This window comes from Phacochoerus africanus, chromosome 11 (genome assembly GCF_016906955.1).
Source record: "Phacochoerus africanus isolate WHEZ1 chromosome 11, ROS_Pafr_v1, whole genome shotgun sequence".
In the NCBI taxonomy this organism is placed as follows: Eukaryota; Metazoa; Chordata; class Mammalia; order Artiodactyla; family Suidae; genus Phacochoerus; species Phacochoerus africanus.
Genome location: NC_062554.1, coordinates 4449426 through 4462142, shown reverse-complemented (window position 1 = coordinate 4462142; position 12717 = coordinate 4449426). Strand labels below are relative to the sequence as shown.

The window sequence follows — 12717 nt, the reverse complement described above, 5'->3', positions numbered from 1 at the left end:
ATATTGTGTCCTTTTTTGTTTTAATTGACAAACGAGGATTATTTGTCTTTTGGCTGATTAATTTACTCTAAATATTTAAGATAATCAAATACAACGGCAGGTTTGCTACAATACACAGTAGACTTTTTTTTTTTTTTGTCTTTTGTCTTTTTGTTGTTGTTGTTGTTGTTGCTATTTCTTGGGCCGCCCCTGTGGCATATGGAGGTTCCCAGGCTAGGGGTCGAATCGGAGTTGTAGCCACCGGCCTACGCCAGAGCCACAGCAACGCAGGATCCGAGCCGCGTCTGCAACCTACACCACAGCTCACGGCAACGCCGGATCCTTAACCCACTGAGCAAGGGCAGGGACCGAACCCGCAACCTCATGGTTCCCAGTCGGACTCATTAACCACTGCGCCACGACGGGAACTCCCACAGTAGCCTTTATACATCACACACTGAGGTACGCCAGTCTAAGGATCTCATACATTCACATGTCAACCACCCTCTGTAAAAGGAACGCTGGTTTCCTTTTTCTTTTTTTCTCTTTTGAGGGCTGCCCCTGTGAGGTATGGAAGGTCACACACTCAGAACTGAGCTGCCTGCTTCATTACACCACAGCCACAGCAACATTGGACCTAAACTGCATCTGCAACCTACGCCACGGCCTGTGGCAATGCCAGATCCTTAACCCACTGAGTGAGGCCAGGGATCGAACCCACATCCTCATGGATACTAGTCAGGTTCGTAACCCACTGAGCCACAACAAGAACTCCCAGATAGGCAGGTATCCTTGAAGACAATGGTACAGTAAAAATAACAGGTCTTTTAGTTGGCAGGTGGCATGGATACAATCAATCTCCGTCCTCACACTAATTTTATGTGACGGGACCACATGTTTCAGGCTTTGAGCCTCATTTCCTCATCTCAAAAGTGGGATGAGGTTTACCCTGAGAAACTTGCAGTGAGAGTTAGGTCCATCATGAAATCCCAACACTGTAAAAAATGTGCAATGTTCCTGGTATAATTCTTTTAATGTTTTGGTGCTCTAGAAATGTACATTTTCTTCTTTTTCAACTAAATACAAAGTTTAAGTGAAATATGCAAAAAAAAAATGTTATTCTTGTGTTTTTCCTGGAAAGGACAGCAAGGAGGATAATAACTAATCTTGAATTGATACCATATGAAGGAATATTTGATCGCCCTGTAAATTTTATTCTCATTTTTTTCCTTAGACGTGTATTATCTATTTCACCATAGGTACTGTCACTAGCTCCAACAGAGTACAAATACTTTAGCCGCACTTAAAATCCCATTTCCAAGCCATCTTTCTACAAAGGCATTTTAGATAAAGTGGGAAGAACCATAAACCTACATTCGACCTATGTATTTTTCTTCCATAGTGTGTTTCCATTAATGATAACATTTTAATGAGTATTCGATGGATCCTTCCAAGAAAGCAATGAGCTCTTAATCTGAGAAATCCGTCTCTTATCCACTGAAACCTCATATGAAGGCTTGGGGCGTTCGAAAGCCAGCATCCAGGAGCTGGCAGTGACAACAGAACACACAGTTTCTTCACTTCGAGCACTGGGTCAACTTATCGCCACCCAAGAACAGCAGGTAATTTGGAGGCTTTCCCTCTGTTCGTGGCCGCTGAGGTCAGCACTGAACATTTTCCAGAACTGCCCCCGAGGGGCCTCCTCGATCAACTCTTCTGAAATCTGTTCGGGTCTATCTATGCACCCAATGAGAACTGTATGTTTTATATCTCTACGCAGGCTTACTGGAAACCCTCTTCTGGACGCGTATGGATTGTTTTAACACTACAGAGAGAAAACTGAAACATGCGTTTCTAAGGAAAAAAAATTAAAGAGCTTTTCCCTTGTCTTTTTGTTTTAATTGAAGTAGAGTTGATTTACAGTTTTGTGTTGGTTTCAGGTGTACGGCAAAGTGATTCAGTTATACATACATATGCACTTATTTTTTCAGATTATCTTATCTTAAAGGTTATTACAAAGTCGTGCATATAGTTCCTCTCAACTTTTTTTTTTGATTCATTACATGGTATACGGAGAAAAACACACTTAGCATCATGAGATTCCTGGCCAAACAAAGGAGGATAAAAAAACTGAAAGGTATAGTTTAGTTCCATAAGGGAAAGAATCCTACCACAAACTCAAACAGAAAAGACAGCCCTCTAAAACCATGAGCTTGCTATCAGTGGGAGTGTTCAGGTAGAATCTGAACGACCATCCATCAAGAATACTGGAAATAAAAATTCCCTATGTGGTGGTGGCATCAGAAGCTCATTACAGAGTTTTGAGCAACATGGCATAGTTTTGACTGAGCTATCAGAATCAATGGCCAGCAACAACTATATGAATATTAACTATGAATATTAACTATGAGTATCAATTTAGGTATAAAAATTAGAAAAATACTTATTTTCTAAAAAATGTCATTGGGCATTCTAAAAATTACAGACCCCGACCATAACCTTACAAGTGCTGCTGACTGCGGTCGTCAGACGAAAAGATGTGAGAATCTCTTTATTTTCTGACTTTTTGCATCTTAGGATCGTGTGCTCCTTTCCCTCCCTCTTTTCCCCCCTTTTTCTAGCACAGTACCTGTAAATGGTTGCGGGTTTGGTCACAGCAGGACTGTGACCAGCAAAGGAGCTGTCCACTTGAGTTTGGGGAAGATCTCTGAGCTTGAGGCACATTTATGCTGGTTTGTCCTGGCCCGCCTGGGTCCCCAGGGGACTCTCTGTTAGGCTAGGGACACGACTTAGCTTGGCTCTTCTGGGGACCAAATCCTAGAACCCATGCGTGAGGGGAGCCCAGATGGATAAGAGCAGCTGTCTAGGAGCACGTAGACCTGCGAGTGTGTTCAGAATGTGGTACATGGCATGGTTCAGGAACGCTGCTCTTCATGGTGAAAGAACAACTCAGACTGAGAATTAAAGAGCATCTGCAGCAACAGAAGGCAGAGAAGACTGCAGCTATAATTATACACAAATTGCTATGGTTTGTTTCAGAACGACTAAAATATTTAGTTCCCAGGGACAGTGGGACCTCCATAAACAAAGCTTAAACTAGAAAGGAGAAGTTTCGATGTCCTAGATGCAACAAGGATCCACAAAAAGCTGCCAGAAATGTGTGCAGAAAATAAAATATTAATTGACTAAATTAAGACTACTGTTTGGTGAATGAGATACGTAAAAGGAAAAACAGAGAGATAAGATTAAAGCAGAAACAAGCTATGAGCTCCAGAAAAAAAAAAATGAATAATACCAGGTTTAGGAGAGACAGAGCTTCAGAAGACTCTTGGCAGAAGTAAACACTTCAATTTAAGTGTAAATATAAAAGAGGGAAAAACTGCTAAGAACTATTTTATTGAGGGATGTAATCAGATGTAAACTTCCTGGAGACAGTGACTGGGGCTGACTGTCCACTGTTTCCCCAGTGCCTGCCAAACTGTGGGTCTTAAAATATTTTATGGGAATAAATGCACACCACACACACACACACACACACACACACACACACACACACAAAGGGTCTTTGTCAAACATCCACTCTAGACCCTAGGCTTAGAATAATATTCCAAAGGGAAGCCACAGCCATAAAACCCATGAACTTGCCAAAGTCTTCATTCAGCCATAGCCCAAACTGTAAAATACAGTCAGGGTACTCAAATCAACTCAATTCTTTCCATCGCAGCTACTGCCAGCCCAGACCAAGGGGTCACGACACTGTCCCAGAAAACTGCTACCACCTCCTCACAGGTCTTCTCCCCCATCCCTTCCATTCTTTGTCCCAACCCATCTTCTTCACTGCAGCCACAAGGACCCTTTTATTTATTATTTTTATTGAAGTATAGCTGATTTATGATATTGTGTTAGTCTCGGGGGTAGAGCAAAGTGATTCCATTATGGAGCAGACTTGGGGTTCCCCATGGGGAAAGGGGACGGAGGGGGATGGATGGGCAGTTGGGGGTTTTTTGCATGGAAATTATCATATTTGGAATGGAATATAGATATATATGAGATCCTCCTGTGCAGCACAGGGAAATGTGTGGGTGCCTGGGTCACTTTGTTGTATGATCTTTTTAAATGATCTTTTTAAACAAGGAACTTTTTCAACACAAACCTGATTATGTCACTTGTCTGCGTAAAATTTCCATTGTCTTCCTCTTGTTTTCAGGATAAAATTGTGACTCCTCAGGGGGCCTTCCCACCCCTTGTGGGCTACTGTCCCACACCTAGGCAGCACTCTGCCTTCCATCTCTGTACTCCAGCCACGAATGAACTTCCTTCAGTTCCTCAAGCGTAAGACGCCCCGGCCCATCTTAAGACCTAAAGATCCACGCGTGTTCACACATCCTGCCCCCCTTCCTGAAACATCACCACCCCGACTGCATGACTCCTCTTTCTTTTCTCAGCTAGTTGGCTCCCATTCAACACTCAGAATAAGTATCATTTTAAAAGAAAATTCCCTCGATTCCCCAGACCAGATCAAACCCATGTTAGGCGCCCTGTGGAAATCTGTTCCTACTGGACAGCACTTAACGTCCAAGGTGGTCACGCATCTGAACACTGCCTGCTTGAGCCACACCTCCTCAACCAGAACGTAAACTCTCTGACACATGGGGGTCTCTTTTGCTCGTGTCTCCGCAGAATCCAGCACAATCTGGCACAGTTTAGCCTCTCCATAAATGCACTTTGTTGTATGAATATAGAAAAGGCCGCATATCTTCTTTCTACTGCCCAGAATTTAATGCGGACGTTTGAATATTTAGTTGTGTGGTTGTGCTGTTGTTGAAAATGTCCACCTTGAGATCCCTCAGTGGACAACCTGTGAAAGCTGCTTCCTTAGTTTGTATTTTCAAACCTAACATATAAACAACCTGATATGTGTCAGGAAACATATTTTAATCAGATTCCATGATTCACTGCACTCCTGGTTTTTGTTTGCATCTTTGCTTTTAATAGAGCCTAAAGGTCCAGACTTGGGAGTTTTACCTTCTGGAAACATCCACCATAAAGGCGAGTTGTCTCAAAGATTAAATTTCCCTAGCAAGCTTCCTCCTCAAAGCCTAGGAGAGATCTGCCCCTTGTGTCCCTGTCCTTTTCCTCCCTCATCTCACAAAAAGACCATTAAAAACCTGTCCTTACGGTTTTAACTCGGGTACTTTGATTGTGACTGTCCTGCGACTAGGCGTTCTAAAACATACGAGAAGTGAATTCAACATCGTATAACTTCACTCATTCCTTCAGAGGCACTCATGGGACATGCATGTTCATAGGACACTGAAAGGTGTTACCGATAAAAAGTAAATGAAGGGTCACCTTTAGCCATGGGATCAACTATTCTCAGTCTTTTTAAATCTATACTGCACCACCGTATCAACATGGGATGTTGAGGAAATTATTTCATCTAGGTCTAAATTCCTCGCTTGTGAAACTGATAGGGACGGAGGAGGCGCAGGTAGTTGCAGAAGTCCCAGGAAGGGGCTGTAGACAGAGAGGGAGACCTAGGGGACTTCGGGAGACCCCGTAAGCTAATAATTGCCCAAGAAAGCCATCAGAAGGAAGCACGCCTGTTTGACTAGTGGAGTCACGAGATAGTCCTCAGGTCATTTGGGGCGGGTGGGGGGTGGTGAAGCCTACATTCAGGCTTCAGACCAAGGACCGGAGTTTGAGGACCACCCTTCTGCTGATTTGAATAAGCCCCAGGACAGTCCTACTTTGACCTTATAGGGTCAAATACTCTCTTACCCGATACCCGGGAGGAGCTACTACTCAAAGGAAGAGGAGGAGGCGGTCTTTTCCCACCCCCACTCCCCTTGATGTTAAAACTGTAGCCCCCCTGATCCTGGGGCAGAGTGTCCTTGCCTGCCCGCTTGCACCTCTCACAAGCCTCCTGTCTTCATCGATTCCTTGCCTATCACGTTGTCTCCTGCTGAAGTCCTTCTGCGCAGAGGCTTAAAGAACATGAACCTCAGTGAGTCCAGACACCACCGGGGAGTGATTCTAATTTAAAACTGTGGGTTTAAGTCCTGATCTGGGTTTAGGCTAAGTTCATTAACGCTGTCAGTTTCAAAATCAGACTAATATTCTGGTGATTACTGTGATAATTATACAAATCAAAGTACATACGTATGTGTGCATACGTAAAATGTACATATTCTACAAATAGCTACACATAAACGGTACATATATGTCTCACAAAGTCAGGCAGGCAATATACAAAAATTATACTTGTTAGGATAATCCACAGCGTCAATGTTTATTTATTAAAAACGTACTCTGTGGTACTACTTTAGGTCTCAAATGCTTTCAGTCATTTAATCCTTAAAACTCTAGGATGCCCGTTTTATTGTGACACCAAGGCCCAGAAAGGGGCAAAGTGCCTGAGTACATACAGACAGTAGGTGGCAGAGATGAACAATGAATCTAGGCACCCTTACTCCAGAGACAATGCATTAACCTCTGGCTACACTAAGACTTTAACTGCCAAAAAGCATATCAAGAGCTAACTACAATACACCTTTTCATTTTCTTCTAACAGTAGTGGGGCAAATTTTCATGTAGTTTGACTCAAGGAAATAAACGTAGACCTTCTGATAAGGGTGGAGGAGTTTAAACGGGAGCTGTGTCTCGAAGGATAAATTCAAGATAAGCTTTTTCCAGGGAAGGAAGGGATTGGGGCAGAGAGAAATATTGTAAGCAAAAACATGACCATATAAAGGGACCTACTGATCAAATGAAGGTTGGACCCTTAATGCGTAAAGCAAAGAGTGCAAGGCATACACAGACTAAGAGAAACAGCACAAAAGGTAATTCGCAAAGCTCTGTTTTGCTGTACTGGAGCTTCTGCGAGTCGGACGCGGTCAAATTGTTTTTTAATTTTTAGGAAGATAATTACGACATCAATGTAGAGAATGCATTGAGCATAGTTATTAAAAGTTGATGCTTTGGAAACATCAGTCGAAACTGGGAAATGAGAAAAGCTTAAACATGGTGTTTCATCCAGTCAAAGAAGGGAGAGATCCACAGCCCAGACAGCGTCCTCTGGGAAGCTCCTGGACTAAACTGAAGGGAAACAATGAGGAAAAACACAACCAGATAATACTTTACAAATGTTCTAGCCACAGAGTCAGGTTAGAGCAGAGAAGGGGGCAAAGGCCCTGATGGCAGGAAACCACATATTACGCAGACAGCAGGGGCGCACGGCCGACAAAGAAAAGCCTGACCCTCCAGACTGACAGGAAACCACACGTTTTGAATGTTAAGTGCCCTGGAGGAAAGGGGGAAAGGGGCCTGAATCCCCAGCTTCCAAAAGTAACCTGTAGCTCATTATGCCCTCATTACAACACAGTTATAACAAAATTAGCTACGCAGATAAGAAGTTCCCATCATGCACCCAGACCATGACACTTCTGATCAAAGCTGAATAAGGACAAAAATCCCCCCTCTCTTTGGGAAGGTGAAGCTGGAATGAAAATGAAAGAATAAGACACCCCCCCCCCCCCGTCCCCCTTCCCAGCAAATCCTCCACCCATATGCCACTGGACTTCCCTTTAATAGGTGTGCCAGGAAAACACAGGGCGGCTGCTCCCTCCTCTACCTGCCTGCCTGTCTTTAAGAGGTGTATTTCTCACGTAAATCACTCCTCTTTAGTTTCTCAATCCCATCTCATTTCTGAATTCCTTCTGCTATAAAATGAGAACCTAGCCTTCCGGGACACAAACTGTAAATCACAAAAAGATATCAACTCATTGAAGTTCCGCACGTGTTTACTGGGGGCCTCTGTCACAGAACCAGCGGGTCTGCCCAGCATGCCCAGTGAAGCCCATCTACGCACGGGGCTGTGGTGAAGGAAAGCGGAGCATGTGCCACAAGGGGCCAGACAAGGAGTCCCGAGCAGCGATGAGGCAGAATGTTAACTCACACAGTCAGTGGAGGGACCTGGGCTTTGATGCCTTCTTTGATATGGCTATTGATTAGCATTTATGGTTTAAGGGCTCCAGAGCGCAATTCCCCACAAGCCTTGTTCTATTATAGAAAAGAGTAATTCCCTGCAGGCCTTGTTTACTATAGAAAATGGGCCTTCCCCAAGGCAGAGCATAATCTCTAACCCACTCCTCAACAGACAGAAAAAGAACGGGAGGAATGGTGACCTAGTCCAAGGGAAGAGAAGGACAAAGAAGTCCCCCAATTTACGGGGGCAGTTCCACCCCTAAAACTCCTATTGGACAGGGACTGAGAGAGGAAGCCGGGCAAGGCCGATGGGAGAAAACCCCATCTTTCTGGACCTCACGTCGGTACCCTTCCCATCCGCAAGGAATCAAAACCCCTATAGGACAGTGGAGAGAGGGGGCTCTTCTCCCCTCTACCAGCAGCCCTGGGAGCCGTCTGCTTTCCTTAATAAAGACGTTGCCTGCTTGCTGCCTGTGTGTTCGCAGGATTCATTCTTTGCGGCCCTGAATAAGAACCCAGATTCTGGTACCATCCTTCTGGTATCAGCTAGTGCCCAAAAATCCTGACCTCCCAGATGGGTTTCAGCAAAGCACGTTTAAAGGCAAGGAGAGGCAGGGGAGTCCCAGGGTGCAAACTCGGCTCAGGCACCTTCTCTGGTTGATGGGGAGGCGTCACAGGGCTTAACATTATCAAACCGCAGGCTCCAGGCTCTGGCAGGCCTGGGGGTTAAGTGCCTACAACCATCAAGCAGTTACTTTCTTCCATTTGCTGGGGATTTTAGCATCTGTAAAACAACTCGAGGAATGTGCCTTAGATACTGTTACCCAGGTACTTCAGAGAGGAGGGAAAGCAGAGGCTGTGGCCGCGGGGGGTGCAGGGCTGGGAGTCTGTCCTGGGAAGGCCCCAAAAGTACCTGCTCTGTTAAACCTCCAGAGTAATTTCCATTTTGTATAAGCCGAGAAATGAAGGAATGAGTCATACAGTTTGAAGGAGGAAATACCTGAATGTCTTTTCCAGTAAAACATTTACGTTCTTTTTCAGTAATTTCATTTTCAATGTCACCAATAGCATCACACTAACATTTTAAGTTGAGTTATTTATTTATTTATTTATTTTTGAAGGCCTAGGTTGTGGCATCTGGAAAGTTCCCAGGCTAGGAGCTGGATCTGAATTGCAGCTGCCAGCCTAGCCACGTCTGCGACTGCGCCACAGCTCACAGCAATGCCGGTTCCCCAACCCACTGAGCAAGGCCAGAGATGGACCCCACGTCCTCATGGGTGCTAGTCAGGTTCACTTCCACTGAGCCACAGTGGGAACTCTTAGACTGAGTGATTTGTAATAACAGACGTCCTCCTTCAGCGAGGACGGGTAACGTCCGAAGACCAGCACATTTGAATGTAGCTCAGAGGCTCTGCCTGAGCTCTCGGCAAACGCCCACGGATGCAACATCAAGCATAAAGTGATTTTTGTTTTTTTTCAGGATACTCCGTGATGGTGGTGGAGGTTTAAAGAGACCCCATTTTAGTTCATGTAACAAAACAATAGGACACGCCACTTACTCTTGGTGGAGAGAGAATATTCTAGGAGCAACACAACGTTTAAGGAGCTATGGACTTGATTACTGGCAATGCTGAACTTTTCCACGTTCCAATTTTGACAACTTGTCCGGTGTGTCAATTATTATGAATAAAACACAATTATTTGTTGTATGCAGACGATGTCAATCTGGATATATGGCCTCTTCAGTGGAATATTTATAGTAATCATTTATTTTTTAATCATAGACACTTTATGTGGAATTCTTGGACATTCTCATTTGCTTCTGCCCTTTTTGAACCCATCCCTACTCGAAAATAAACTACTACCCGGTCACACCACAGAAGATCAGTAGCAGCAAGAAACAGAAGGGATCCCTTTCCAACTCATCAGGTTCCGAGTAATTTCCTAAAATCCAGGTGGACACAAAATACAGGAAGCCTACTAGTCGCATTCGAATGAGGGGAAGTCGACTACGTGGGCCCCTTATTCCCCCTTCAAATCTGCTAAAGTGTCCGAATCCAGTGGAAGAAAGTCGTGTCAGTCATGAGAAACCATCCATTATCTGACTCCTCCTTCCCTATTCTGGTACCTTCTGTGCAAATACTTTCAACATAATCAAGTAGCCTTTACCCTTAGAGAACTAAAGACATGGTCTCGAATTTTCTTGGTCCTTATACCATAAACGATCGGGTTGAGAAAAGGCGGTACCAGAAGGTACATATTGGCAATGAGGATATGAATGCGGGGAGGCACGCTGTGTCCAAAGCGGTGAGTAAGGAAGGTGAAGACGGCTGTGGAGTAGAAGACAAGGATGACACAGACGTGGGAGCCGCAGGTGCCCAGAGCCTTAAGACTTGCTTCCCGTGATGGAAGACGAAAGACTGCACGGAGGATGAAGACATAAGACACAGCAATGAAAAAGCCATCGCAGGATCCAATGACAGAGGCCACGCTGAGGCTGTAACGCTTGGTGGCCCCCGTGTCCACACACGCCAGCTTCACGACAGCCATGAACTCACAGTAGGTGTGGGCGATGATGCGAGGCCCACAGTAGGGCAGCTGTTTGAGCAGAACGGGGTGGGGGGAAAAGAAGGCCACGCCTCGAACCACCACAACCACCCCCAGGAGAGCGATGCGCGCGGGGGTGAGGACGGTCGTGTGGCGCAGTGGGTGACAAATGGCCACGTAACGGTCAACGGCCATGGCCAACAAGAAGCCCGATTCCAGAGCAGTGAAACTATGGATGAAGAACATCTGGGCCAGGCAGGCATCCAAGGCGATGGCGCGGGCTCCGAGCCAGAAGAGACAGAGCATGCGGGGCAGGGTGGCTGTGGAGAGGACCAGGTCGGTGGCCGAGAGCATGCACAGAAAGAGGCACATGGGCTCGTGGAGGCTGCGCTCTGCCCGCACCACAGCCAGAATGGTCACGTTCCCCACCACGGCCACCACGTACATGGAGCAGAAGGGGATCCCGATCCAGACGTGCAGGTGCTCTAGTCCCGGGATGCCCACCAGCAGGAAGGGGACAGGAGAGGGTTGGGATTTATTGGATGGCCCCATTGATCTGCGGCTGCTTTGTGTCTTTTGCAGATGGAATCTTCCTTTTTACAGCAAAATCTTTCTGCCAAAATCATCACAATGAAATCTGGCAACAAGTGAAACATAAATCTGGAAGATTCCAAAACATCACATTACAAAACATACAAGGTTATAATTTAGAGTGAAAAATAAAACCTTAGTAAGACTAAATGTAAAAATTTTGCAACCAGACACAAAGTACTAATTGTAAGTCAGGTCATGATTCTCACATATTTGTTAAAAACAAAACACATACCCCCCCCCAATGTGTTAACATCTACGTACAATAAAATTCAATACTACTTTTTTAGAATTCGCAATGTATTTGAACTTTAGGCCAAATTATGTCTTGATAGAAATATCAGATATTATAAATGGAAAGGAGCTCAGAACTCGTCTAGCGTCTAGGCCAACTTCCTGTTTAGTAACATTCTGAAATACAATTTTCTTGCAAATGTCTGCGTACTCTCAAGTACAACTCGGTTAGTCATTTTTGAGACAGAGTCCACTGCATGTCCGCCCAGTACTGTCACAGGACCTGTCCTCAGGGCTGAGAGTCAGTACTGCCCTTTCCTAGGGTCTGTGCACAGACGTCTTCACGAAATTTGAAGTTTACCAGTCATGCCTCCATTAAGTTCCCTCCTTTTCAGTGAAACATTCCCACCTGACACACCTATTTACCTGAAGCTTAGTTTTCAAAAAAAATCCCAATTTTCTACTTTAGCCCTTCCGTGTATTCCCCAATGTGCCCGGTTCTCAACGTTTGTTGCTTTTATCTGCACATACTCATCAACACAGAGATCCCTGGAACCTCTTTTGATTTATACATTGATGTGATTTTATTTCATATCATTTTTACATGAACGAAGGAAGGAAAGTAATCCTTGGTGAGTTTCACAGGAAAAATACATTGTGTTGTACTTAGAAAAGCAATGCAAGCTAAGCATCATTTTCAATTTTACCAATTAAAAAAGCAGTATTATAGAGTAAGAGAGGGAGTGCAATGGCATTACAGAAAGAATGGCTGAAGCAACAGAATCCTAACACACTTCTACATGCAGAGTTCCCACTATTTGCACTATAGCAAAAGGCAAGTCCTGGGGTCTGGTAATGACTCCCCGGGTAGTGTGGCTCCAGGAACGCATCGAAGCATGGCATAACACAATCTGCGCTTCAGATAATAAAGTAAACCCACCTTTCAGGCTTCACAGGAAGTACTTTTTCTTGCTCTCCACAGGGGAACATCAAACTTCTAACCAGCCCCCCAATACAACATGCTTCTTTGTGAGATCGTGCCTTTTTGCACATACTCTTTCTACTCGCCCACGTTCCTCTCCCTCCTTTTGATTAATGTCCCTTTGCAAACCAGTGTTCTTCCTGTAGTGACCATGTCACAAGTCATCTCTGACTCTTTGCTAGAATGCCTCAAAAATTGGCGGAATTTTTTTCTGCTCTCCTTGCATCTTTCCATGTTTTTATGATTATTTTTGATAGACCATACCAAATTGTGGATTAAGATTCATAAATATATTATGACTTATCTCTCTCGTAAGATCAAAATCGTCTCATCTAGAAGCTATATCACAGCTAGATATTACCACAACCCAACCCAAAGACTGGCACTGCATGATGCAA

At 44.6% G+C, this 12717-nt stretch overlaps 1 protein-coding gene across 1 annotated transcript; it reads right to left on the bottom strand.

The window, feature by feature from the left end:
* Positions 1 to 9442: 9442 nt before the first annotated feature.
* Positions 9443 to 11064, bottom strand: LOC125111951 (putative olfactory receptor 52P1). The gene has a single exon (XM_047754140.1). The coding sequence runs from the start codon at positions 11062 to 11064 to the stop codon at positions 10120 to 10122; it is 945 nt and encodes a 314-aa protein (XP_047610096.1). The 3' UTR covers positions 9443 to 10119.
* Positions 11065 to 12717: the final 1653 nt, after the last annotated feature.